The 27,875-nt window shown below is 50.6% G+C and overlaps 1 protein-coding gene across 39 annotated transcripts in view; it reads left to right on the top strand.

Moving 5' to 3' along the window:
- Window positions 1-27,875, top strand: part of SVIL (supervillin) — a 241,154-nt gene that overhangs the window by 196,529 nt on the left and 16,750 nt on the right. For 26 of the 39 annotated variants that reach the window (XM_067030573.1, XM_067030582.1, XM_067030559.1 and 23 more), the window contains 12 exons: window positions 5,625-5,772; window positions 9,501-9,590; window positions 9,679-9,765; window positions 11,338-11,515; window positions 14,055-14,302; window positions 15,840-15,995; window positions 17,484-17,620; window positions 18,776-18,923; window positions 19,047-19,192; window positions 20,995-21,170; window positions 23,938-24,082; window positions 24,406-24,682. In XM_067030573.1, coding sequence (XP_066886674.1) covers window positions 5,625-5,772; window positions 9,501-9,590; window positions 9,679-9,765; window positions 11,338-11,515; window positions 14,055-14,302; window positions 15,840-15,995; window positions 17,484-17,620; window positions 18,776-18,923; window positions 19,047-19,192; window positions 20,995-21,170; window positions 23,938-24,082; window positions 24,406-24,682 — 1,936 coding nt within the window. The remainder of the gene's footprint in view (window positions 1-5,624; window positions 5,773-9,500; window positions 9,591-9,678; window positions 9,766-11,337; window positions 11,516-14,054; window positions 14,303-15,839; window positions 15,996-17,483; window positions 17,621-18,775; window positions 18,924-19,046; window positions 19,193-20,994; window positions 21,171-23,937; window positions 24,083-24,405; window positions 24,683-27,875) is intronic. The other 13 variants (XM_067030584.1, XM_067030583.1, XM_067030585.1 and 10 more) reach the window with 1 other exon arrangement.

The raw sequence follows: 27,875 nt of genomic DNA, 5'->3' as shown, positions 1-27,875 counted from the left end.
TCCAGCTAGGAATCCCATGACTGTTCTGTTCCTTTAGGACTAGTGGTGACAAAACAGGTCTTTGAGGGAGAGGCACAGGGTTTCAGCCAGAGGAAGGGTCTGGTGGGTCCTCCTGGCTTCATCGGGCCTCTTCACAAGTGGAGACTCCCCATTTCTTCTCCCGAAGGCGGCCTCTCCCTCACTCTTCTTAGTGCCTTTCCTCTGAAGTTAGGAATGCGGGTCTGTGGGAGCCCAGCCCCGCGTAGCCAGCTGGTGTCCACCCCAAGAAAGAGGCTGAAATCTGGAGCAAACCTGCTGTTCCATCACTAAGGGGGGAAATGCCTGTTTCCTTCTAAAGAATTCAATGTCAAACTTGAAAAGAAAAGATACATTCCTGAAGTCTTTAAATATAAATTATGTATATTATATGATACACATGTCGTGTGTGTGTGTGTGTGTGTGTGTGTGTATATATATATATATATAGTATACTTTTTTATCGACTTTACTTTTTAGAGCATTTTTAGGGTCACAGCAAAATTGAGCAGAAAGTGCAGAGACTTCCCCTAACCCGCCCCCCGACACACAGCCCCCCCCTTATCAGCACACACCCCACCGGATGGCATGTTTATTACAGCTGACAAGTTGCTTTCCCTCAGTGTCCATCATTTATATTTGGGTTCACTCTTGGTGTCGCACATTCTCTGGATTTTGACAAATGTATAATGACGTGTATCCATCGTTGTAACATCATACAGAGTAGTTTCGCTGCCCTAAAGACCCTCTGTGGGGACTTCCCCGGCGGTCCAGTGGTTGAGACTCCACGCTTCCGCTGCAGGGGGTGCAGGTTCGATCCTTGGTTGAGGAACTAAGATCCCATGTGCCGTGGAGCGCGGCCAAAAAAAAAAAAAAAAAAAACACCAAACAAACAGAAAACAAAAACCCTCTGTGCTCTGCCTCTTCATCACTACCTCTTCCCCCGCTCCTCCTTCCCTTGGCCACCACTGATATTTTTACTGTCTCCATGGTTTTGGTCTTTTCCAGAATGTCATGTTAGAATCGTACAGCATATAGCCTTTTCAGATTGGCTTCTTTCACTTAGGAATGTGCATTTAAGTTTCCCCCATGTATTTTCATGGCTTGCTATCTCACTTCTTTTTACCACTAAATAATCGTCCTTGTCTGGATGGACCAGTTGATCCATTTGCTTACTGAAGGTCATCTTGGTTGCTTCCAAGTTTTGGCAATTGTGAGTTAAACTGCTATAAACATCCATTGCAGGTTTTTGTGTGGACATAAGTTTTCAACTCATTTGGATATCAAAGAGTATGATTGCTGGATCTTATGGTAAGAGTATGTTTAGTTTTGTAAGGAACTGCTAAACTGTCTTCCAAAGTGGCTGCACCATTTTGCGTTCCCACCGGCAGTGACGAGAGCTCCTGTCGCTCCCCATCCTCGCCGGCATTGGATGGTGTCAGTGGTTTGGATTTTGGCCACTCTGATAGCTGTGTAGAAGTATCTTGTTGTTTTAATTAGCATTTTCCTGATGACATAGGATGTTGAACATCTTTTCATCTGTATATCTTCTTTGGTGAAGTGTCTGTTCAGATCATTTGCCCATTTTTAAATTGGTTGTTTTCTTCTTGTTGAATTTTGAGAGTTCTTTGTGTATTTTGGATAGCAGTTCTTTATCAGATACATCTTTTGCAAATATTTTCTGCTAGTGTGTGGCTTGTCTTCTCATTCCCTTGACAGTGTCTTTCACAGAGCAAAAGTTTATACTTTCAATGAAGTCCAGCTTATTAGCTATTTCTTTCATGGATCATGCATTTAGTGTTGTATCTAAAAAGTCATCACTGAACCCAGGGTCATCTAGATTTTTTTCTGTGTGATCTACAAATTTTATAGTTTTGCATTTTACATTTAGGTCTATGAGCCATTTTGAGTTACTTTTTGTGAAGGGTACAAAACCTGTGTCTAGATTCTTCTTTTGTGCATGTGGATGTCCAGTCATTTGTTGAAAAGGCTATGAAAAGACTGTCTTTTCTCCAGTGTATTACCTTTGCTTCTTTCAAAGATTAGTTGAGCATATTTGTATAGGTATATTCCTGGGCTCTCTACTCTGTTCTTTTGATCTATTTGTGTGTTTTTTCACTAGTACCACCCTGTCTTGGTAGTAATGGTACTTTTGTAGTAGCTTTACAGTAAGTCTTGAAGTTGGGGGGTGTCAGTCTTCTGACTTTTTTCTTCCCCTTCAATATTGTGTTGGCTAATCTGGGTCTTTTACTCCTCCATATAAACTTGCCTGTTCATCAATATCCACAAAATAACTTGCTGGGATTTTGATTAGAATCGCACCAAATCTATAAATCAAGTTGGAAAGAACTGACATCTTGACAAGATTGCATCTCCCCATCCATGAACATGGACTATCTCTCCATATATTTTTAAGTTTAAAGAAAAATAACATTTACCAGAGGCAATCTATGTCTTATCACTTCAAAATTAAAATGGCCTAAAAATCCTGTATTTTTACTTCTGGAAAATTTTCCCAGATAAATGTTTTACATACCAGTGATGGGGCACTAGCTCCTCAGTGTTCCTGGAGATCCTTTCCTCCAGCAGTCCTGGTATAAATATTCAACAATGCAGGGGCTCAGAGAGGGAAACAGAGCATTTAAAGAGCACACAATCTCTGTCTAAATGGACTATTTGTCTCTTGTCAGGCTTCAACCCACGTTTTCTTCTTCCTCACATGCCTCGGGGCTGTATCAGAATAAGATTTTCCTTGTTCTCTTCCTTTCATCTTAGTTGCTGGGAAAGGGTGACAAGGTCAGATTATAGTCACTTTGAGGTCCAAACCTAGTTGAGATCTTTTTCCATGTTTTGTTCAGGCCACGTGAGGCTCTGGGCACTGATGATGGATGGAAATCACTTAAAGAGATGGCAGAGCTAAATTTCCTTAACAGCGCACAGGATTTGAAATGGTGATAGCATTTTTGAAAACTGGGAAGTGATGATTTGTCACTGTACCTTATTTCTCTTAACACCTGAGTCTGTGATTTCTTCCTGTGATGTAGTTTCACTAGAGGTGAATAAGATAAAAACTTAAAAGTCAGATCACAGTAGTTTCTATCTATGAAGCTCTCCACTTGTAGAAGAATTTTACCCTTAGATCTGCACTAATCCTAGTCACACGTTAGTTCTCTCCCGTGTATCACCTCCTGTGTCAGAAACACTTAGTGAAATTTTTGCACTGCGATTTCTCAGGTGTGCAGAGGCAAACCATCATAGCAGTATGGTAACCTGAAAACACTCTTGCAGCTTAACCCTTTGCACAGTTTCTAGCTGTGTCCTACCGAGTCTCTGTCCATCCCTAAGACCCTCCTTTCTTCCCAACTGTTTCACTACCTTCTCCTCCCCTCCCCCTCCCCCTCCTCCTCCTCCTCCCTCTCTCTCTCTCTCTCTCATTCCCTCCCTCCCCCTCCTCATCTTGCTGCATCACGTTCATGAGATCTATATTTGAAAGAGTAAAAGATAGATTGGGTAGGGCTTCTATTCATATTATGCCCCAACTCCCTTACTCTCCCAGTCAATCCTAAATATCATCAGCTAAACCTAGGAAAACCTGAAAAATGACACAGTGCTTACTATACTATGTATTATGTCCTTCCCTAAATGAGGAAAGAAAACCTCCAAAGGGAAAAGCAAGACAAGACAATCATGAAGTTTTAAGCTAAAAAAGAAAAAAAGTACATGGACGAAGATGTCTGTCTTGCCTGTTCTCACGTTTTGAGTTTCTAAAGTTTAATAGCAACCTGTGATACATTTTCTTAATTTCTAAGGGGAATAAATAAGCTGTACATTTATACATAGAACACACACATATGATACACATACAAGATATATATACATATATATGTAAGATATATATACACATTATGTATATCTTACTGCATTATGGAACCATTTAAAGTCAGATAAGGGGAGTCAGGGGCCTCTAGACCAGCCCTACTAAGTGGTAAAGTTAAGGTGAAACTTCTAGAGAAGCAAAAGCTTTATGTTTAACAACATCATTTGGAGGTGAGTGCAAAGCATGCTCCTTAACGCAGATCTGACAAAACCACTGGCCACTCTGAATCCTGGAACACCTGTATCATCCCAGGGCTTAACGTCCATCACGCTCTCCCTGGAGCCGCAGGAGAATCCGAGTGCCTTGCGAAATGGAGTTGTTGATCTGGGGATACCGTTTTTCTGAGTCATTAACCACACTTCCTCTGCACCAGGACTCTGGAGATTTTACTGGGTTCACCACAGAACTGGTGATGTCTGGATCTTTGGAGAAGAAAACTTTCTTGGCACTTTATATGTTTTTTAAAATATTTTAAGGCTAGTGTCCTATTGATTTTAAAATTCACTCCTGAAACTTCATTTGCCAAGAAAACTTATCCTCTTTTTTCAATTTTGATGAGGTTTTCCTAGCAAGTCCACCTCATAGTTTATAAGGGCCTGTGATTCAGAGAGTTACTTGGAATTAGGGTCATCTCACCACTCATGAGTAGGAAGGACCTGGAGATAGAAGCTCTTTCTGTCCTGGGGACGATGCTTTTCCTTCCTCAGCACCAGCTTCCGCGGCTCCTGCCCTCCCCGCTGCTTCTCCCCCTGTGCACCCCACCCCATCCCCAGGGGGGGTTGTAGTGAAAGAGGGGACGGGTGCAGGAGGAGAGAAAGGAGACTTTCTGGGCCAGCATTCGAACACCCTCTGGCCCAGTGTCAGCCTGCTGCGGGCATCCGCCCTCCCGGGACACCCCTTCCTCTGCACTGGTCCTTGGCCTCCTTCCTGTCCATCCCCCCCCCTTTCCTGGTCTCCCTCACGTCACCGCCCCACCTCCAGCTCCTGCCTTTTGGGCCCAATGAGTGTCACCAGGGGCTTAGAAATTGAAGAGGCACCATCTCCAGAACCCCAATTCGAAGCATTTGAATGCCTTTTTAGGGAGAACTGTTATTATGTATGTAGGTTATCTCTATAGCACAACGCGGCCCCAATGTCAGATATTCTGTGACTTAAAAGTCACTTTTATGGGCTTGACCTGGTTGCCTGACTGCCCATGTAACATAGCTGCTCTAGGAAAAAGCACGCGGGTTCCAGAAAGCCTTCTGATAGCACACCCTACCCTAATCAACTTTCCTTCCGTTATGATTGACCGAGTTCCTCGTGAACTTCAGTTGGGTAAGATTTTCTAGACCCACCGTGCTCTTTGTGAGCATACAGGATAAAGAGTCCTAGTCAACTGAGTTTAACGAGATAAGTAGAACAGAGCAACTTTAAAACCCTGTAAAATTCACGGCAGGAAGACAGTCTGTTTTTGTTTCTTTTGACAGAGTATCACTTTGATATTCCAGTGTTGCAAATAAGTGAAAAACAAAGTTCTAACCTGCAGTTCCGTGTCGGTGGTGGTGACCTCTGAGCCAGGCTGGGAGTAGGGAAGCCGAGCCTATTTCAGACAGAGCAGCCGCGGACGGGCGGGGACGATGCCCGGCTGCTCTCTGCCTGCTTTTCAGCTCCCGGGGGGCTGCACGCTAGCTAACGCTTCCGTCTCTGTGGTTTGCTCTCCTGTTTTCTTCTGGGTACGCTCCGTAAACAGCGGGTCACAGAAAGTCGAGAGAGCCAGATGACGATTGAAGAGAGGAAGCATCTCATCACCGTGAGAGAGGACGCCTGGAAGACCAGAGGCCGAGGGGCAGCCAACGACTCCACCCAGTTCACCGTGGCCGGCAGGATGGTGAAGCGAGGTCAGGATGCGCGGGCGCGTCGCCCGCCCCCACGGAGGGGACGTGGCGGGGGTGGGGGTGGGGGTGGGGGGCTCGGTGTAAAAAATGAGGCCGCAGCCTGCTCCGGTTTTCACTGTCACTGAAACTGCACACGTTTTCTGGGTAGCTTTTGTGAGATACGCCTACCGAAAACCTTTTCCTAAGACGCCGTCATCTTCGACGTCATACGCATAATGCAATTAGTCACATTTCAAAACAGCCATTTGGAAATGGAGCCCAGGTTTCAAAAGCAATTTTGCAAATCTGCTAACAAATCTTAGTCCTTTCCTGTCATTGCTTTGAAATTATTTCCATTTTCTTGCCATCTGGCAGTCAGTTCACCCAAATAAGCCTTTCTCAATGAGGGAGGAGTTTCTGTCTTCTCCCTTTTAGGGTAATTCAATTCCCAGGTCTCTTTACATCAAACCAGAGCTCCCTGGCTTCGGAACCCATATCCAGCGATGTTTTAAGAGCTGTCCAAAGGATGGATCCATTTCCACAGGGAAGTGAGATTCCCCTACAGATGGGCAGTTTCCCTAGAGCTGAGCTCTTGGAACTAGTTTGCAGCGGGGTATCCAAAGATTTGTGAAAGTGACGAATCGCGTGGCTAGAAGTCACCAGAGAGCTGAGGGGCTCCACGTCCTGTAGGAAATGGTTAAAATCCGGGGTCCTTGTTCACCTACATGCACGTACCTTCATTTTCTAAGCTGTGGTTTAAGCCAATTTCTTAACTTAGTGGTAAAGGTTTTCACATTCAGGTAGAGTTAACTTACATTGGTGTCTGCTTTCTAGGTTTGCAGTTCGCTTTGCTCAAAACCTTTCAGGATCCTCACTCACAGACGGTGCCTAGCTCATTGTAGGCTCGTGATAAATATTTGCAGAAGGAAAGGAGGGGGGCAGGGAGGGAGGGAGAAAGGAAGGGAAGGAGGGAGGGAAAAGCCCTGAACTGAGATGAACCCAAATCTTGGTGGAAAACTCCTTTGTAACAAATTTATTCTTAACTTTTCTTGGACTTGTCAAGGATAACAGAAGATAACTTACTCTCAGAACGAGGTGGCATTTGACTATGTTCTGTACACTTTACGTGACCCCCATCCCTGTGTTAACAAAAGCAGATTAAGGTCTACATTGGTTAAGAAGCACTCGAGCTGAGAACTTGAACCGGAGCTCAGACCTGCCAGCTTCTAGCCCAGGCTTTTATCCTGATGACTTTCCACTTTGGTTTCCTTTTTCCTCTTCCATCTGAAAAGATGGTAATTTATTTGAAGTCGGGCCCTTACTACCAGATACCACTGCCCTTGTCCACAGGAACGTCAGAGGAAGTAGCTTTGCTCTTAGGCACGTTTGGAGAGTCAAGTCAGAGATGTTCCTCTCGCTTAGTGGATGAGTTTGCTTTCACGTGTTTCTGAGTAAATCGGGGATCTTTATTTAACGGGTGCGCTATGACTTTGCTCAGGAAGTAACTTTCTTGTACTTTCAATCTAATGGAAAAACTGTACCCTGTTTTTCTAATATTTGTTACCCACCTACACAGCGATGTGTTTCACTCAGTCACCGCTCTCGGATTTGCAGAGATAGGGCGTCCAAGGCCCTACACTCGCCAAAGAATGCAGGAGTCCCCACGCTGCAGCCACTAAGATTTCTCACCTCCTCGGCTCACTGTGTACCCGCGAGTTGCCGGGAGGCGTATGCCGTACCCTGATGTTCATTCTCTCACCCCAGAACGCCCTCTTCTCCCCAGCCTCGCTAGGACTGTCTCCCTTTTGCTTATTCCTAGATGCTACATAACAGTGAGTACGCCACAGATTTCCGTGGTATTCTAGAATTCTCCTGGAAGGAAGGTAGTCAGAGCGCACCTTTGAATAAGAGAGATGTGAAATGTTCCTGAAGAGAGTAGGTGACTGGTTATTGCCTGTAGAATTCACTGAAAAGGGGTGTGGGGAATGCTTTGTTTTGTTTTAAGATCGTGAAATTTAAATCTGTGTGCCCTCCCCCACCATGGACGAACCCTAAATCTCTCCAGGAAGGAGCTGGTCCACCTCTGGGAGCTCAGCGCCGCGGCGGCACGGGGGGCCGGTGTCCCGGTCGGCTTGAGTCAGGCCTCTTCGCTGGCTTCAGACTTAATAACCTCCGTGCTTATGAAATCTTCCCATGCCTCTAAACGCACCCCCTTAGCAGGTAGTGGTTTACTGCCCCAGCCTGTGATACCAAATTTTACTTATCCTTAGCATCTTTCAAGAAACTTGATTTTCTCACTGATATAAACCCTTTGCTGTTCTGGTGAAGAAAGAATTTTTTTAAATGTTGTTGATAGCATTAAGGAAGTATACGTACATGTTGAGAAGCACTTCTAGAAGATCACCTAAAATTTAAGTTGTAAACTACCTTTCAGTATTTTTCCTTAACAATTTTATGCTGTAGCACCTCTCTCTCCACCTCACAGGAGGCGGGAGCAGATCCAGTCACTTCAGTGATGCTTTTTCCCTGTAAGTGACAGTGGTTTACGTATTCTCCCTTGTGGTTCTCGGAGGGATACTTAACGTGGCAAAGTCACCTAAGGGTTTCACGTTTCTTACAGACAAAGAACAGTAATGTCTCATTTTGTTCTTTGTAAGTGTACTAATTACTTCCCTTTCGAATCCCTTCTAAGGTCAGGGAAGAATACTCATCTTTGTCTTATTAAGGTTTCTTATTCTAATCGGATGGCTTCTTCAGGCTGGAATGTCTGTCTTTCCCTCTCATGTGTCTTTTACCACTTCTCCCTTGAAAGATTCCCCACCCTGCTTCTTGGTAGATGCAGGTGGAAGCATGTCCCTAGCTCTCAGCCACACCTGACATGGGTGCGATCCTCCAGCAGTCACAGATCAGTACCAGTGGTTCCTCTGTGTCTTTCTTACAAAGCGCAGCGCCCTCTGCATTATTGCCTAATAGGACCACGCTCTGCGGACGCCCCCAAAGCCCAGACTGTCCCCGTGTCCCCTCAGCTGGGAGGGACGCTCCAGGGCACTTCCCGGCCAGCGCGACAAGCCCCGTCTCCCCGTCCTCTGCAGAGATGCTGCAGAAACAGCTGGCCCTCCACAGCCTCACGTACCGCAGCCACGGATACAACCAACCGTGATCCCCCCAAAATTTTAATTCCAGAGCATTCCCAAAACCAAAACTGGAATTTGCCACCTCAGCTCTTGACATAGCATTTACATTGTCTTAGGTATAATGAGGCATCCAGAGATGACCTAGAGTATACGGGAGGATGTACGTAGATTGTGTGCAAATATGCCATTTTGTATAAGGGACTTGAGCATCTGTGGATTTTGGTACCCACAGGGGGTCCTGGAACCAATCCCTTGTGGATACTAAGGGACGACTGCATACTTTCTCTTCAGCTACCTCCACTGCCCTCAAAGCCTCCAGACGTCACCGTTTCACCTGTTCGAGGACATTCTCATTGCCTTCGTGTCTCCGTGGTTCGGTGTGGAATGGCAGCCTGACAGCCGCTGCAGGCCTTAGAAACATAAAACCCCGTCTCCATTGGCAGGTGTCCTACACGTGTGGGCACGGTCCGTGCCAGATGCACATGTGTGTGTCCCACGCGTGTGTGTAAATTCCGTAAATTGTTAGATCTCCGCTGGGACGCATGGCCATCCCTCAGGGTCCTGGGGACTTCCGGAAGTTTCCTGAGATGCTCAGTAGCTCCTTTGTCTGCTCTGCAGGTCTGGCCTCCCCCACTGCTATCACCCCAGTAGCGTCCCCTATCTGCAGTAGAACGAGGGGCACCACGCCAGTTTCCAGACCCCTGGAAGGTGAGTCGCCAGGCACCCGATGTGCCAAGAGGTCTGTGACCAGAAGAGCCCTCTGTGCTTCTCTCACCTGTGTTTTCTGCTTGCCCAGATATCGAAGCCAGACCAGACATGCAGTTAGAATCAGACCTCAAGTTGGACAGGCTGGAAACCTTTCTAAGAAGGCTGAATAACAAAGGTACAGGAGCCAGAGGGAAGCTGGGCTTCGTGTGCTTGTAGCCAGTGTGACTTGGGTCTCAGTGGGTAGCTCAGGAGGCCTAGAAACACCTGCCCTGCTCTCAGAATCTCTTAAGTCCCAACTGCGATTGCTTTTTCTCCTCAGCTAAATTGTCTTCTGTCATGACTTCACCAGATCATACTGTAAGCGTTCTCTTTGTTGTTATGTTTTAAGAAATGAAGTTATTGGTCAACATTGATTAGATTACCAAACTCTGATTCACTTGGTAGTGAGCCCAGTAGGGAGCCCCCAGTAACACATTTCTTCCTCGATCCACACCCTTGGGATGGACTTCCCTCGTGGCGCCGTGGTTACGAATCCGCCTGCCAGTGCAGGGGACATGGGTTCGATCCCTGGTCCAGGAAGATCCCACATGCCGCGGAGCAACTAAGCCCGTGCGCCACAACTACTGAGCCTGCGCTCTAGAGCCCATGAGCCACAGCTACCGAGCCCACGTGCCACAACTACTGGAGCCCGCATGCCTAGAGCCCGTGCTCCCCAACAAGAAAAGCCACCACAATGAGAAGCCCGCACACAGCAACGAAGAGTAGCCCCCACTTGCTGCAACTAGAGATTGTAGGATTGTAGACTTGGTAATTTTGCCTTTAACCCTGAAAGCAGATTATTACACGAAATCAACGTGAACTTGGGCCTGATGAACTTTCAGTTGTATATGTCAATTTCTAATAAGGTAGCAGCTGCTATTATAATCACAAATGACTTATAAAAGAAAATTCTAGTGAATAAAGATTTCAAGACAAAAGTCCATGAAGTATAAATCATAAAAGAATAACATGCAGAAATAGCCTCATCTCTTAATAAAAATGTCCAATACTTGCAATTTATCAAATACTAAGCACTGGAGTCCCTACTATTGACAGTGACCCCTATCGGTTGAAAATAATACAGACAAGCACCTGAAAGCAGAAATATAAAAGTGTAATATAATAACAAAGCTGGCAAGGCAAAGAATGCAGACGATTCAGAGTTTATTACCTACGTGTGATGGCGAGCTAGCCCAGGGGCCAGCAAACTAATGCAGCGCTCACCTCCTCTTTGTGTAAATAAAGTTTTATTGCAACACAGTTGTGCCCATTCCTTAGCATGGTGGCAATAGTTGCTTTTGTACTATATATAGCAGCAGAGTCACGTAAGTGGCAACACATGCAAAGCCTAAAATATTTACTACGTGACCCTTTGCGGGAAAAGTTTTCACCAAACCCTGATCTAGGACAAGGCTGAGCTAGTTCTGCCTCCAAAAGAGGAAAAGGAGCAGGTTCAGAAATTCTCAGTGTGCGTGAGCCTCCATCCCTCCTCCCCCTCACAGTGCAGCCTTTGTTCAGACGGGAAGTCCTCTCCTGAGAAGCCAGCTGATACCCAGGAAGCATCTACAGAACCCGGCACACCCCTGTCATGTTCGCTCCACTCCTGGACCTTAGCGGGAAGAAAATCACTTTTAAGACCCAGTGAAGCGTAGTTGGAGTCTTGTTTTTACACAAACCTCAGGTCGTTGATTGGCTTGTTTGTCGGTAGTTGGCGGGATGCAAGAAACGGTCCTCACCGTCACCGGGAAATCCGTGAAAGAGGTGATGAAGCCGGACGATGAGGAAACCTTTGCCAGGTTCTACCGCAGCATGGATTCCGCGCTACCGAGAAGCCCCGTGGAGCTGGACGAGGACTTTGATGTCATTTTCGATCCTTATGCCCCCAAGTGAGTTATTTCATTTCCCATCTTTCACCCCTGGAGAACGGATTCCTTCACTGGTTTCCACACAGCACTTTCTCGAGAATCTTCTGTCGCTGTTACCTCCTTCTGCGATAGAACTTCATGACAGCCACATTGACACCAACCAGGGCTCCTGGCCTCCCCCAGTCAGTAGACATTGATAAGAGGCCAGACAAGAAACTCAGGCAAGGCTTTCTTGGGGCCCCTGCTGCAGCGGGGGCGAGGCGGGGGAGAGAACAAGGAATGGGTTCCCTGGCTCGCTCCCCGAGGGGGGCGAGCTGCTTCCTTATGTGGGGAGAGGGCGGGGGCGGGTCCAGGGGGTGGGCTGGAGGCGTGGCTTAGGAGGTCGGCCCACCCCTTTGGTGGTGTTGTGTGTGTGTGTGGGGGGGGGGTGCACAGTGCCCTGCTTTGGCTCCCGACACCCTGTTTTTGCTTCCAGCTCTTCAGAAATGGCAGTTGGGTTTTTTGGTCTTTTTGTATCCTTTGTCCATAATTTGGCCCAATGGCACATGCACAGTTATTTTTAGTCCCTTATCGTTTTTTGTATTTTGTTGCTTGAGCAGACGTGTGTCCAGGTGCAAGCCCTGCGGCAAAGGGTCTCAGGTTCCGGGTCCCAGCCCATCTCAGAATCACTGTTCTCTAGGACCAGACACTGGGCTAGATAGAGCTTGCCTACCCAGAACAGACGTCCCCTCTGGCAGAAAGCCTTGCATCCGCACCACATGCCTGGTCCATAAAAATAAAGTGACTGTGTTTTTCACGTCACTCGAATATTGTTTTGCAGACTTCACGAACGCTGGTTGGCAGAAATTTCTATGCCTTTCTTCATGTGACATGTCAGACTCTTCCTCAACTGTGGAAACTGTTTGGATCACCTGGGCTCTAATGAATACAGCTAACTAGAAAATCAGTGAAACGTGTTACTTAGGTTGCAATCGCTGATAAGATCAGTAGGTCTGAGGGTTTTCTCCGTGAGGTCCCAGGGTCCCTCTTCACGCAGGAACGTGGCTAAACCACCAAAGAAAAGTGTTCACGGTGTCAGGGTTCCCTCGGTTGTGATTGCCACAAAGAAAGGCAAGTCCAGCTGGTTTCAGCAGAGGAGAGGCGGGGGGGGCGGGTTACAGGTTCGCTCCTTGAAAAGCGCGGGCATAAACTCAGGTTCCGGGGGCTCAGAACGAGGTCTCTCGCATCTGGTTCCTTTCGGCTGGCTTTCCTCTCAGCCAGGCTGTCACCACGTGGTAGATGGTCACCCCTCACTCCGGATTTATATCCCGTCTCCTTGGCCGCCGCCAGCACCGGCGGCTGCCCTGCCAGCCTTCCCAGAAGCAGCTCCGGGCTTGATTTTCTTGGGTTTGCATATCCAGCCCTACACTGTGGCCAAGGGGATGGGAGATGCTGATTGGCCAGCAGTGGGTGGTCTCTGGATCCCCCTCCAGAGCCAGGGTAGGGGACAGGGCACGGAGGGAGGTGGTTCCCCGAGAGGAAAGTCAAGGCGCTCTTACGAGAAGCCGGGAGAGTGTGCTGGGTGAGCCAGCGGCCCCGCGGCCACCCTCCACGCTGATCCGTTGCCCACAGAGTTTCAGGGGGCCCATCTCTTTCGGAAGTCTGCGTGGTTATCATAAATGTTTCCTTAAGCTGCTCCTGATACTTGTTTTGCATTTTTCAGCGCGTTCAGTTGTTTTCAATTTGCTACCTTAAGAAAATGAACAGTTTGCCATGCCCCACCTCTAAGTACTGTTTGGGGTATTTGCACACATTGGTAGTGAACCAATGTCCAATCTCCTCCTCACCCAAATGTCATTGTTACATGGTCACATGTAATTTAAACATCGATATGTGTGTTTACACGCACACGCGCACACACACACACACAATGTTATGTGTGGAAGAGGACCTCTAGGTACAGAGATCCATGCACTTAAGACATTAAAAGCAGCCGGAATCTGCTGAGTGTGTGTGTGTGTGTGTGTGTGTGTGTGAGGGTCATAGATGGTTTTGTGGGCCTCTTTTATTTCAATATATTTTTCAAAATAGTGCTTATTTTCCAGAGGGGGGCAGTGGCTCGAGAGGAGGCTCGTGACAGGGAACTTGGGGAGGGAACTGGAAAACTTGCACGGAGAGAAGGCTGAGTCTGGTGGAGAGAGGGTTAAATCGAGGCGCAGTGGCTCGCCGCCCGTCCTTGGAGGGCTTGCTGGAGCCCGGAGGAGGAGGGGTGGTCCTCTTCCAGCAGGAGAAGCGGTGGTCAGCATGTTGTAGGCGTGATGAGAGGGAAGGGCTGCACCCCCAGGGCCGTCCAGGAGGCGGAGGGGCTGCCCCACAGGCACTGGCCGCCCCTCCAGGCGGAGACCACGGGGCGTGGGGAGAGCGGGGCTCCGGGGGTGGGCTGGGACCCCGAACGAGGTGGGCTCCGGCCTCTGCCACCTCCGAGATCTCCGACTCCGTGTCAGCGGATGGGCGGCGGAGGGGAGGAGCTGTGCGATTACAGTGAAGTCAAGAACTAGAATCGCGGCGCCCGCTGTTTCAGCTCAGACACACGCGAGCCACCAGGCGTGGGCGACACTGCAGCCCCAGGCCACGCCAGCTCTGCTCTGCCTCGTAGGCTGACATCGTCTGTGGCGGAGCACAAGCGCGCGGTGAGGCCCAAGCGCCGGGTTCAGGCTTCCAAAAACCCCCTGAAGACGCTGGCGGCGAGGGAAGATCTCCTCCAGGGGTACACGGAGCAGAGACTGAATGTGGCCTTCATGGAATCAAAGCGCATGAAAGTAGAAAAGAGTGAGTATCAGGGCCGTGCCCCGCTGCGCGCTCGGGACGGAGAGCAGGTGACTGTCCTCTCCTTTTCCTGCCTTGCAGAGGCCAGTGACGGTGCTCAGAGACGCTCGTGCAAGAAAACTGAGCGAGTCTGTACACACGCGCACACCTGCAGAAACTCTGCTTGGAGTTGAAAGGCTTGCAGTGTGGCCCATCTGTTCACTTACATCGAATCATCCTGTTCTGTTGAGTTTTCTTTGAAGAGGTTGGAGGAAAGGGAGGTTGCTGGGCTTTGCAATTCAACCCATTTCCAAGCGCAGCAGTTCTTCACTTGGTCTTATTCTAGAGCAAATGATTCGATCTGTCATGAGCAAGTGTCCCAAATCTCTGTTTTGCCTAATCCGAGATTTTTACATTATGAATTAATGCAGAAACCAGTGCTTTTCACGTTGTTTTGGGCAGGACCCTCGGGCTCTTTGGAGCTGGGACGTGGGCTGGGGGGAGTCGGGAGAGCGGGGACGGGGCAGTGAACGCCCGCGTGGGAGCAGCCCGGGGTTCTCATCCCACTTCAGGCTAAACCGTCGGCTTTTCATCTGCCGGGTCGTGTGGGGCTCCCCAGTTCTCAAAGAGTGCTTTTCCCAGCGGAGCTAATGGCACGCATAATCTTGTTATTCTGAAGATTCTTGCTGTAATTTTTATTTTCCTATAGCACTCAGAAACCTACTTACTAAAGTTTTATTTTTAGAAATAGTCTTTGGATGAAGTGGTTGAGTCTTTGCATTATAACTGGTTTACTAAATAAGATATGACAAAATCTCTATGCCACACGAGTTGTCTGGTAGCGTTATATTTCTTCAGTGTTAGAACCTCATCCCAGCAAAATAATTTTCTGAGTTTCTCTCTAGCATAGGCATAGTTTTTAAAACAATGAGCTGGAGAAATAAAGGTTTATTGGCACAAGTTTTATGTACTTTAACTGTACCTCCACTTTTTGGGGACACATAGACATTTGTTGGTCCACACTGAAAATCCAGCATCCTGTTACAGTCTTAAATCTGAGAGCAAGTGATCTCGAGAGATCATGTAGTTGTTCCCGTAGCCTCCAGAGAAAGATGAGAACTAAACCATGCCTTCCGGGGTGCCTGCTTCTCTGCATATAAAGACTTTGGATGGAAGATGTCTAACAGTCTCCCTTAGGAATGCGTTTTCAACATCTAACGCTGTTAGGAATTACAGCAGCTTTAGTGGAATTGCAGCACGTGAGTCCAGCTCCTGATCTTAAACTGATGTGGCTGGTCCACACTGCGACTCCATTCTTGTCTCTCTGCGTGGCCAGGGTGACACTTTCCAGCAAGCATTTACACTTTCAATCCTATGTTTAATTCCTGACACAAGGCCTCACCGCGTAGTTAATCAGACTGGACTATGCCTTCCCATCAGGATTAACTTGAAAAGAAGGAAGGAGTGAGTCACTTATGCATGATCGCTGAGTGTAAACAGTGTCATTTCTCCTGAATGTCCTGCTTCCCCTGCACTGTGCTTCCTCCTCTGACCCTCCCAGTGTCCGCCAACTCCAGCTTCTCAGAAGTCGCCCTGGCGGGATTAGCCAGCAAAGAGAACTTCCGCAGCGTCAGCCTGCGCAGCGCCAACCTGACGGAACAGAATTCCAACAACAGCGCGGTGCCCTACAAGAAGCTCATGCTGTTGCAGGTTAAAGGTATTCAGAGAGTTACGCACGACCAGGGGTTTTAGTCTGGTAACGTCGGGAGGCCTGGCTTCCCCCTACTTGCCCGAAGGGAGGAGGGGACGCGTGCTTTGGGGGAGCCCACTGGGTGCCACCTCATCTCACAGCAGCTTCACAGAATCCCACGAGGTGGGAAACAGTACGCCCGTGTTGTCGCGCTTACTGATGCACCCGAGGCCCCAGCGGCTGCTGAGCAGCAGAGCCGGCTTTGAACCCTGGTCTGTCTGATTCCAGAATCTCAGCTTTTGCCGCTGTTCCCCTTCCCGTGACCCCAGCCACCAGACACCCCCTCAGCCATCAGAATGTTCTCTCCATCTGTCCTCCTCGCCAGGGCCAGCAGGAATTAGGGCAGCGAGACAGAGAGAGGGGCGTCCTTGAGCAAGGGAGCAAGGGAGCATATGGGGCAGGGGTATCTCAGCTGCTCCAGCGCCCCTCCCAGCCTCCCTCCCCCTCCCTCCCTCCTTCCCCCTCCCCCCCGTCCCTCCCCCTCCCCCTGTCCCCTCTCTCCCTCCCTCCCTCCCTCTCTCTCTCTTTCTTTACCTCTTTTCCTTTCTTCCTCCCTCCGTCTTCCTTCTTTTCCTTCCTTCTTTCTCTCTCTCTTCCCTCCCTCCCTCCCTGTCTCTCTCCCTCTCTCTCTCTCTCTTCCTCTCTTTTCCTTCCTTCCTTCCCTCCCTCTCTCCCTGTAGCAAGGAGCCCTAACCCACAACCAGGGGGGCTCTGGCTCTGCCCCAATGACTTAGCTGCCTCGGGCGGCACTGCTGTAACTTAATGCTCAAGAAAAGCATGACCTGTCCTCTGCTTCACTGGGGGTTTGCAGGGTGTGTCTGCATGGCCACTGTCCTTCCTAGCATGTTTAAAAGACCCATGACAAGTGCAAACGCCCCGCCTGCGTCCCTACGTTGTGGCGCAGAGACTCTACCATCAGTGTGATTGTGGAAAGATCAAAACCGTTTAGGAGAAGGAGGTGGAAGCTGCACGAGGCAGCGCTTCCGTCTAAGTTGATGCCTCTCCAGACTCGAGTTTCCAGTTTAGAGAAGGACCGCCAAGGATGAAGAGGCTCTCTGAAGGCCTCGCCTCGCCCCGGCCCGCAGAGGCTGTTACGTGTAGGAGGTGGGCTGAGCGGAGAGAGAGAGACCAGGAGATGCGTGGGGGAGGGGACAGGAGGTGTTTGCTGATGTCCCTGGGGGAGGGAACCTTAATTAATCCATTCACGTGCTGTCAAAGGGCACTGCTCAGGGTCCTAGGAAACACGGTGACCTCTGGGGACCTGTCACCAGGGAAGGTCATGGACAAGGCTCCGACTCTAAGTCCCCTGGGCCCTGGGAATGCACGTGAGCAGATGAGGCCGTTCAGGACGGGGAGTCGGGAGCGGGGCTCCTTGGGACGCGGGTGCGTCGCGGCCGGTCCTGCGGGACGGGGGCCCGTCCCCGGGGAGACGGTGACCCTGTGCCTCGCGCGCAGGAAGAAGACACGTGCAGACGCGGCTGGTGGAGCCTCGCGCCTCCTCCCTCAACAGCGGGGACTGCTCGCTCCTGCTCTCCGCCCACCACTGCTTCCTGTGGGTCGGAGAGTTTGCCAACGTCATAGAGAAGGCGAAGGTCGGTACCTGAGGGACGGAGGGGTCGCGTTTTGCGTCTCCTTTAGACACAGCTGGAACGTTCTTCCAGCGGCCCCATCCCCAGAGAGCTTCTCAAACGTCCAGTGTTTCATTCAAGCGCGGGGACACGCGTGTTTGTTTTCCAGAAGGTCTCTGAAACGAGCTCCTGGTAAGTGCTTAAGGGGGATGTTTTAAAAGGCATCCGACCTGTGCCTTCAGGTGGAAAGTTCTGGTTCACCCTTCCTTCTGTGGAGACAAAGAACTGGCCCATCACTTCCAGGTTGTTTATCCTAGGCGTCTAGGAAGTTCTGCTATGGATCTGTTGAGTGAGTCTGTTGAATGAGACTTTAGTGGGAAGAGACCAGGGAGTGGGCGTTTTTATTTTGGAGGTTTTTTCCCCTTTATTTATTTATTTTTAATTGAAGTAGAGTTGGTTTACAATGTTGTGTTAATTTCTGCTGCACAGCAGGGTGATTCAGTTTTATATGTACATCTCTCTCTATATATATCTCTATATATTCTTTTTCATGTTCTTTTCCATGATGGTTTATCACAGGCTGTTGACTAGAGTTCCCTGGGCTCTACAGGAGGGCCTGGTTGTTGGTCCGTTCTCTCTATACACTGGTTGGCAGCTGCTCACCCCAAACTCCCAGTCCGTCCCTCCCCCACCCCTCCCCCTCGGCTACCACACGTCTGTGCTCTGTGTCTGGGAGTTAATTTCTGTTTTGTAGAGAGGTTCATTTGTGTCGTATTTTAGATTATTCCACATATAAGTGATCTCACATGGCATTTGTCTTCTCTTTCTGACTGACTTCACTCAGAATGATCATTTCTAGTTGCATCCATGTCGCTGCCAATGGCACTATTTTGTTCTTTTATATGGCTGAGTAGTGGGGTGGGTAGTTTTAATAAAGCTCCCGAATGATCTTTTGAATTTGAAGATGGACAAGTGTTGCTGTAAAGAATGGATACACCCAGTCCTTCCGTTACATTTTCTTGACTTTCAGACCGTCCCCAGCCACCAGTGCCCCCGGGCCCTGTGGTCACAAGGTCTTTCCTTTCAGACACGCTGTCTCTCTGCTCTGATGTCAGCCTTGCCCCTCCCTCTGACCGTGGACTTGTCTGCCCAGGTAACTGTGTTCCTCTCCCTTTTTAGGCCTCGGAACTCGCAAGTTTAATTCAGACCAAGAGGGAACTCGGTTGTAGAGCTACTTACATCCAAACCATCGAAGAAGGAATTAATACACACACTCATGCAGCCAAAGACTTCTGGAAGCTTCTGGGTGGCCAGACCAGTTACCAGTGTAAGCGTTCACTGCATCTCAGAGATGAGACTTGACGACCTTTCCTCCTCGCCTGCTTGCTTCTTCCAAACCGGCCTCCTCCAGTGGGAAACATAATGTCCTCTTCCTGTTCTCACCCCAAAGCTGCCGGAGACCCAAAGGAAGATGAGCTCTATGAAACGGCCATCATAGAAACCAACTGCATTTACCGACTGATGGACGACAAGCTCGTTCCTGTGGACGACTTCTGGGGGAAGATTCCAAAGCGCTGCCTCCTGCGGCCGCAAGAGGTGCGGTGAGTGGCCTGCCCTTCGGCAGGGCCCGGCCCCGGGCTGCCCGCTACGATAGGTAGTGAGCGCCCGCCAGCCGCCAGCCAGGGGTGGCGCTCACCGCAGACCAGACGTCTTTTTGTTTTCAACTTCGATCTTATATTGGAGTCGAGTTGATTTACAGTGTTTTTTAGTTCCCAGTGTAGAGCAAAGTGATTCAGGTATACATATACATGTATCCTTTTTCACATTCTTCTCCCGTTTAGGTTATTACAGAATATTGAGCAGAGTTCCCTGGGCTATACAGTAGGTCCTAATTGATTGTCTGTTTTAAACATAGTTGTGTGTACATGCAGAGACATTTTTTTTTTTTTTTTTTTTTTTTTTTTTGCGGTACGCGGGCCTCTCACTGCCGTGGTCTCTCCCGTTGCGGAGCACAGGCTCCGGACGCGCAGGCTCAGCGGCCACGGCTCACGGGCTCAGCCGCTCCGCGGCACGTGGGATCCTCCCGGACCGGGGCACGAACCCGTGTCCCCTGCATCGGCAGGCGGACTCTCAACCGCTGCGCCACCAGGGAAGCCCGAGACGTCTTTTTAAAGGCTACCGATTTGTGATTTCAAACCATTAGTGCCATCTTAGATTCTGATACAGAATTCTGAATGTTGTGCAGAGGAGGCATGGGTCGTTGAAGGCTTTTCTGTTTTAGGCCCGATGGAAATATGACTGAGCCCCATCTCTTGATTTTTGTATAAACGTTAAATATTTTTCAGTCCTTAAGTTTCAGGAAAAATAGGTGTATCTGTAGTGTATGGGTTTGCCAAGCAGTGTGCTGATTTTTCCTCTCACACGGGCACATATTTATTTTTACAAAATTACATATATTCCCAGCACCGCTAAGTTTTTGGGTTTTGTTTTTTGTTTTTTTTTGGCTGTGCCGCTCAGCTTGCAGGATCTTAGTTCCCCAACCAGGGATCGAACCCGAGCCCCTGGCACTGGAAGCTGGAGTCCTAACTACTGGACCGCCAGGGAAGTCCCACCACTAAGTATTCTGAGTGTGGAGAACAAAAGGGGAAGACACAGAAGGACTTTACATTTCGTTAGGTATAAGACTGTTAGAAAGGATGTAATCCAAAGCTAGATTGATTGTATGACAAATTTAAACGGAGAAAAAATGTCACAGAAAAAGAAATAATCAGGAATGCTTTTAAAGAGAAGGTGAAATTGAGCCTAGTTTGCAGTTAAGTAGAATTGGGATTGCTGGAAATGAAGAAAGAAATTATTCCAGGAAGAAAGCATAGAACAAACCAACAGGCATGTAAATAAGAGCGCTGAGTGCATGTATTCATTCACCAAACACTTAGTGAGCCCGACTGTAAACCCATTAATAAGTACAGTATGGTCTTTGCCCTTGAGGGTCCTAGAATTGTATAGGGGAGAAAAGACATCACTGGGTCCTCAGTGCCATGTGAAGCGGCCCTTATAAGCTAAGTGAGTGAATGACAAAGGAGGAAAGGAAGGAAGGAAGGGGGGGCAGGGATGAAGACCTGCTTAACTAGCTGTTATGAATCAGAAGTGTTAGGTAGCCCGAGTGTTTGGAGGAGGGGGCGTTAACTTGGGCATCTAGGACCGCAAGACAGAGATCATTCCCACAGGGCAGAGGCTGGCTTGGCTGTGCGGTACCATCCGGCCGGCTCTTTCTGTGCTTGTACTGCCTGCTCCATTAGCATTTGAATCATCACCTGTTGGACTCACGGTCACTAGAGACCCTGGTTCAACGAGAACATGCCCTTGAAGTAACACGTTCTTCTGTGCCGTTGCCCCAGGTTCTGGTGTTTGATTTTGGGAGCGAAGTTTACGTGTGGCACGGGAAAGAAGTCACATTAGCACAACGGAAAATAGCCTTTCAGCTGGCAAAGCACTTATGGAACGGAACCTTTGACTACGAGAATTGTGACATCAACCCGCTGGACCCCGGAGAGTGCAATCCGCTCATTCCCAGGTACCGCCGGGGCCCTGGGCCGCCGAGGCTCCCGCCGCAGTGTTTAGCCATCGCCCTTCAGGGGTTTTCGTTCTCATGAATGATTGCAGTGCAGTTCCACGAGTATTCACAGCGGGAACAGTGCTTTCGCTTTTCCCTAAGAGATACAGAAATACGGATGGTGTAGTCATCTGGAAGACGCTCCTGTTATATTTCATTTCTTGAAGTAAAAAATCGATGCCACCTGCAGTATTCAGGTGCTGTTGTGACGTATAATTTGTTGTTTAAACAAATGACTTGCTGATCTGAAAAGCTTGCCAGGTCCTGGAATTCAGCCATGGATCTGAAGGTGCAGAAGCAACGCATCTCTTTCTGATTTCACACCTTCCCAGCCTAGCCCTTGAATTCCATTTGTCTGGCAGTAGATGATGCCTTTTGGGGGGAGGATGTGGTATGGAAATAGCGACTGTAATTATAATATTTCCTACAGTCTCTACTGGACTTTTAAAGTCATTTTGGCAGATCAGCCGAAGACGCACGAAACTCTCAGAAATACGGTCATGAAAAAAGGAATTCTTACATGCAAAGGATCGTTGGTTTTTTTTTTTTTTTTTTTTTTTTTTTTTTTTTTTTTTTTTGCGGTACGCGGGCCTCTCGCTGTCGTGGCCTCTCCCTTCGCGGAGCACAGGCTCCGGATGCTCAGGCTCAGCGGCCACGGCTCACGGGCCCAGCCGCTCCGCGGCACGTGGGATCTTCCCGGACCGGGGCACGAACCCGTGTCCCCTGCACCGGTAGGCGGACTCTCAACCACTGCGCCACCAGGGAAGCCCGATCGTTGGTTTTTATTTCTTAACTACCAGGAAAAAAGAGAAGTGCTTTTAAATTATGCATATGCCACATGACGGCCTAGAAATTGATGTGCCACCAAATGGCACATTAAAACTGCTTTTTAATGTTTTCAATTGAACTAACATACAGATTTCAACTTTCCTACCTAGTTTCCTGTTTTAAATACAGTTATTGAGTTTATTATTCATTGTCATTATAGAAACAATTCAAAATGATGTCCGTGTAGGTGAAAAGTTTTCAAATCCTTTTCAAGCAAGTGCACATTTAACATAAAATTAGTACTGAAACAACTAGTTTTTTAAGGCCTAAAGCTAAGACTAAAAAGAATGTTTTAGTTGGTATAGTAAAAAAAAAAAAAAAAAAAAAATACTGAAGCATAAAATCTGTGTGATGGACGATTTATATTTAGTCGTGACGTCATCCGAGGTCTGAAAGTAGGTGAGTGGGCAGCGGACCCGCTGGCTCCCAACGTCTCCCGATGCGAAGCACCGGAGAAGCTTTAAAAAAGAAATGCACGCGCCGGTCCCGGCCCAGGGGATGTGTTTTCAGTTTGGGTGGGGTGGGGTTTGTGTGTCAGTACGTCTTAAAAGCTCCCCCGGGGATTTTAAGGTAGAGCCAAGGTAGAGCACTCAGCCGACTTCACCGAGGAGTCATGACTTAGCCCAGCTCAGACCTGCCGGTCAGGACAGAGGTGAGGAGCGCCCAGCCTCACACCCTCATGCTGCAGACCACCTGCCCTCTGTGCCCCCTGACCTCACACAGCCAAGACGGATTTCTAAGCGGAGACCAAGTGTCTTTCTGTAGGCACCTTAGCAAGTCTGCAGAGTGGAATTTCTAGAAAAGACGGGCACTCAGCTATTTTCTGATAAGGACCACAGCCTTCAGGGCAGCCCTGAATCTTCCGCAGTTGCCGATATTTGGTTCCTAAGTCGCAGGAGCGCTGGCCGTGGAAGTGTTCGCACGCGGTGCCTTATCCTTTCGGTCCCCTTTGAAACGGGCAGCGCCCCTTGATGTGCCTTAGCCGTGACGCCAGGAACTGTGCTCTGGACCAAGCAGGACGGGCCGGAGCACGCCAGGGGCCACCGCAGGGCCCCCCAGGAAGCACTGCCCCTCGGTCCGGTGGGCCCAGTCCGCACGCCGGGGTTGGTCTGGAAGGATGGGAAACGCCCACACCTTGTCCTCCGGGCTCACCCCCTTCGGCACGTCTCTTCTCGGCTCTTCCCCTTTCTAGGCTAGCTGCGGTCCAAGCTCAGCGTCAGGTTCTGAGATCCCGAAGCAGTACGGACCTCGCGGGCGGGCTGTGCGGCTTCCTCGGCCGTCTTTGCGCTCTGCCTGCCCGCCGCCCCGTCCGGTGGCCTAGAGATCAATACGCACAAATTCACTTTCTGATTTATGAGAGTATGTTCACTTAGGGAACAGAGGAGACTTTCCTGTTCCTGGAGACTGGAGATCTCCACTGTAACCTGACTTAAAAAAAGAGAGGGTTCAGGGCGAGCATAAATTCCTGCATCTGTTCGTTAACCTGACGGAGGCGTGGCGACCCCCGCGGGTGAGTACGGGTGGAGTAAAGGAGGCGAGGAAGACACGCGTGTGACCGCTGCCTGTGCTGAGCTCCCAGCCTAGCGTGCTGCCCCCCACGGGGCCCCAACACGAGAACTGGCTGCAATGCAAGGCCGGTCCGGTCCGGACGTGGGTCACATCACATTCGGGCACGTCAGCGCCAAGGACACAAAGCCTTGCAAGGCTTTGGGCTCAAATAGCAAAACGTCATGTACTGGGTCACATAAGTGAAAACGAACCATTCATCCTGTCTACTGCTTACGTTTTCTGCGTTCCTCTCACTAGCCACATGTGTTGGTTTTGGACTTCCTGGGTTCAGCATGACTTGTTTGATCTCGGTTCTTTTCCCCTCCCCTCCCCTCCCCGACCCGCCCTACAGAAAAGGACAGGGGCGGCCTGACTGGGCGATATTTGGGAGACTTACAGAACACAACGAGACGATCTTGTTCAAAGAGAAATTTCTCGACTGGACGGAACTGAAGAGACCTAACGAGAAGAACGCCAGCGAACTTGCCCAGCACAAGGTATGTGGGACGACCAAGGCCCGGGCCTCAGGGCTCGGTGGGGGTCCGTGCAGAAGGGGCCCGGATGCTAAAAGGCTGCCTGGGGTTTTCTAGGACAGCAAAGCGCTCTCCAGGTATGTTCTGACTTCAGGAGGAGAGCGCAGCGTGCTCGCGGCGCCGGGGTTACCGGCGTTCCGTGCACGGTCGTGGCGGCGGGCCCCCGACACGGGGCCTTTCCTTAAGCGCCCTGGGCCGGCCTGAGCGCGGCGCTTGAGGCCGTCGGGCCGCCAGCGCAGCAGCGTGACGGGCCGCCGCCGGGCGTCTGTGCATCCGTTCTCTCCTAGGACGACCCGCGGGCGGACGCCAAGCCTTACGACGTGACGCGGATGGTGCCGGTGCCCCGGACGGCCGCGGGCACCGTGCTGGACGGGGTCAACGTGGGCCGGGGCTACGGCCTGGTGCAGGGGGACGACGGCAGGCAGCTGGAGATCGCCGGCGTGTCGGTGGCCGTCTGGCACATCCTGGAGTTCGACTACAGCGGGCTCCCCAAGCCGAGCGTTGGGCAGTTCCACGAGGGCGACGCCTACGTGGTCAAGTGGAAGTTCGTCGTGAGCGCGGCAGGTGAGTGAGCGCTCGTGTGGCCCGCGGCTGCCAGACCCGGGGCGCGTGGCGCGTCGGGCGCAGCCGCGGCCGGACGACCCGTCGAGGCGGGCATTCGCTCTGAGAGCCCTTCGTACACCTCGTGGGTAGAGACCCCGCACGCCCCGCCGTGGCCGCCGGCTGCGACGTTTCCCTCTGGGAGGCCGAGCGGCGCGGCCGGGTCTCTGCCCCGCTCAGCGCTCCCCTGCCCCGCGCCCAGACGTTTCCCGGAAGGGACGGTCTGTCTCCGCGTGCGGACGGCCACGTGGCTGGACGCCGCCCACGGGAAAGCCGTGAAGTGCCACGGGGCCGGCGCGTCCGCGCGGAGACAGGAGGGCGCCCGCCGGCACAGTGGGTGCGCGCACAGAGGACGCAGGCAGAATGGGAGACGGGCGTCCTCCGAGGTCCGGCGGAGGAGATGCGCGGTCAGAAGCGCTCACGGTCGCCGTGAGTGCTGTGCTCCTCCTGGCAAAACAAAACGCTCCGTGCTGCGCGCTGCGCTAGAGGCGGTGGGGGCGGAGAGCCGCAGAGTGCGGAGAAATTATCCCTTTTTCTTGCCAAGAAGAAAGCACGAGTCGGGCTGTCCACAGTGTCCCTCGGCCCTGCGCATCTGGGAGACAGTTTATGACACAACGCGGTGGCTCCGAGATTCACTTGCCAAGGGAGTTGGTTCACCTCTTTCCAGCCCCCTTGCCGTCTGGGTGTGGCTGCCCCGCCGGGCACGGGGTGGAGGCCACTGTTAGCTGATCAGACACTTGCAGGCTTAGAGCCATTTGGTTTCTTTCCTAATGTAGCTCTGTGGGTAAGACGCTTGTTAAAATTTACCTTATTGAAATAGAGTTGATTTACAGTGTTGTGTTAATTTCTGCTGTATGGCAGCCTGACTCAGTTATATATATACATATACACACATATATATATGCTTTATCACTGGATATTGCATTTAGTCCCCTGTGCTCTACAGGAGGACCTCGTTGTTGATCCATTCTCTCTATATAATCGTTTGCATCTGCTCACCCCAAACTCCCAGTCCGTCCCTCCCCCATCCCCCTCCCCCTTGGCAGCCACTGGTCTGTGCTCTATGTCTGTGAGTCTGTTTCCATTTCATAGATAGGTTCATTTGTGTCGTATTTTAGATTCTACATATAAGTGATATCATATGGTATTTGTCATTCTCTCTCTGACTTCAGTTAGTATGATCATCTCTAGGTCCATCCATGTGGCTGCAAATGGCACGATTTTGTTCTTTTTTATGGTTGAGTAATACTCCCTTGTGCGTATGTGTGTGTGTGTGTGTATGTGTGTATACACACACACATACACACCACATCTTCTTGATCCATTCATCTGTCCATGGACATTTAGGTTGCTTCCATGTCTTGGCTGTTGTGAATGGTGCTGCTATGAACATAGGGGTGCAGGTATCTTTTCGAATTATAGTTTTGTCCAGGTATATTCCCAGTAGTGGGATTGCTGGATCATATGGTAATTCCATTTTTAGGTTTTTAAGGAACCTCCATCCTGTTCTCTTTAGTGGCTGTATCAATTTACATTCTCACCAGCAGTGTAGAAGGGTTCCCTTTTCTCCACATCCTCTCCAGCATCTGTTATTTGTAAAGGTTTTAATGATGGCCATTCTGACCGGTGTGAGCTGGTACCTCATTGTGGTTTTGATTTGCATTTCTGGACAAATCAAGGGGCTGGACACTAAAAGCCCCTTTTTTTACCCAAGGAGGTCTTATAGCCTGGGTCTCACTCAGGCTTCTCTCAGGCCCCACATGCCAGCTGTGTAACTCAGGGAAAGTTCCTTAACCTGTCTGAGCCTCGGTTTTCTCACCTGGAAAACAGAGCTTCTAATGCCCAGCTCGCAGGGTGCTAGGATCTGGCGCGTGATGTTCCGCACAGAGCCGACCACTTACTTACGTGAGGGTCCAGGAAACCGTCATCGCCGACGTTCTCAGCAGCCAGAGCACAGTTCCTGAAGATCAGACAGATAACCTGGACCCACCCCAAACGACAGCAGTTCTCAGAGGGCCTCTGTTGCGGGTTTAGGCTCCTGCGTGTGTGTGCAGAGCTGGCAAAGCTGAATACCGATCTGCGCCGCTTGGCAAGGAAGACAACGAGAGAGAGTTTAGCGGGGAAAGACCTACTGACCTTTGGTGTCGCGGACCTGCACCCATCGTTCTCACCCTTAAGATGCAGGAAGCGAAGGGACTTGGTGTTGTGCAAACCCAGACTCGGCGCTACAGCTTGAAATTCAGTCGTTTCCTTACCTCAGCTGTTAGATATAAAACAAGAAGTAATGGTCAGTGAAAGGATCACCGAAACGATATGAAAATGAATTAATGTTAGAAACAGATCTCAGGTTTCTGAGGTCTTCCTTGACTATTTACTTGGAGACGACTAAGAAACGCTGATGTGACCCAGGCAGATACTTGCTGCATTTCTCCCCGGGGAACACAGCGTGCGTGTCACGGCCCGATCCGGCAGCGCCGTTACGGGCAACGCGGCAGCTCTGATCAAGCCCAGCCGCGGACGATTAAGTGAGGCCGGCAGCGCTCAGACTCCAGGCCGCCCCGCGGGGGCAGAAACGCGCGGCCCGATGGCATCCGCGGCTGCCCCGGGACGTCACGGAAGCCCCGGCCCCGCGGCGCCCGCCGCCCCAGCCTTCACGCTGCCCACACCCCACAGGGGCCGCACCTGCCAACGGGGCTGAGCCCGGGGCCCCCGGGGGCGGGCCCAGCAGGCGGCAGGCCCGGGAGACACGGCACAGCCGCCCTCTTGGCAGATGCCGGGCAGCCCGCACCTTGGGGGGCGAGCTGTGGCCCCCAGCCTAGGGAGCCCAGAGGCCCTGGCCGTCAGCGTCCTGCCCCAGCGGCTGCCTCAGGCGCTGCAGGGTGTGACTCGGGTCCCCCCAGGGTCAGGAGACGGGCAGCTCTGGGTGCCCAGCGACACTGCGTCGGGCCACGCTGGAGCGCCGTGCAGGGGCCAGGTTCCTGTAGTAGGGGGTCGGTAAACGGGGTCCGGCCGCAAGACCGCGCGACGGGCGGCTCGCTCGTCACACCTCCGTCTTCTGTGACTTCGTGAACGCAGCTCCGGGGGTGGACTTCCTCCCGGAAGCCGGGTGGACGGCAGGGTGCCGCGCGACACGCTCAACGCGGCCTCGGGTCACGGC

The sequence above is a fragment of the Kogia breviceps genome, chromosome 3, assembly GCF_026419965.1.
Source record: "Kogia breviceps isolate mKogBre1 chromosome 3, mKogBre1 haplotype 1, whole genome shotgun sequence".
Lineage (NCBI taxonomy): Eukaryota > Metazoa > Chordata > Mammalia > Artiodactyla > Physeteridae > Kogia > Kogia breviceps.
Note: the sequence above shows the minus strand (reverse complement) of the source record. Positions and strands in the feature narration are given on the sequence as shown.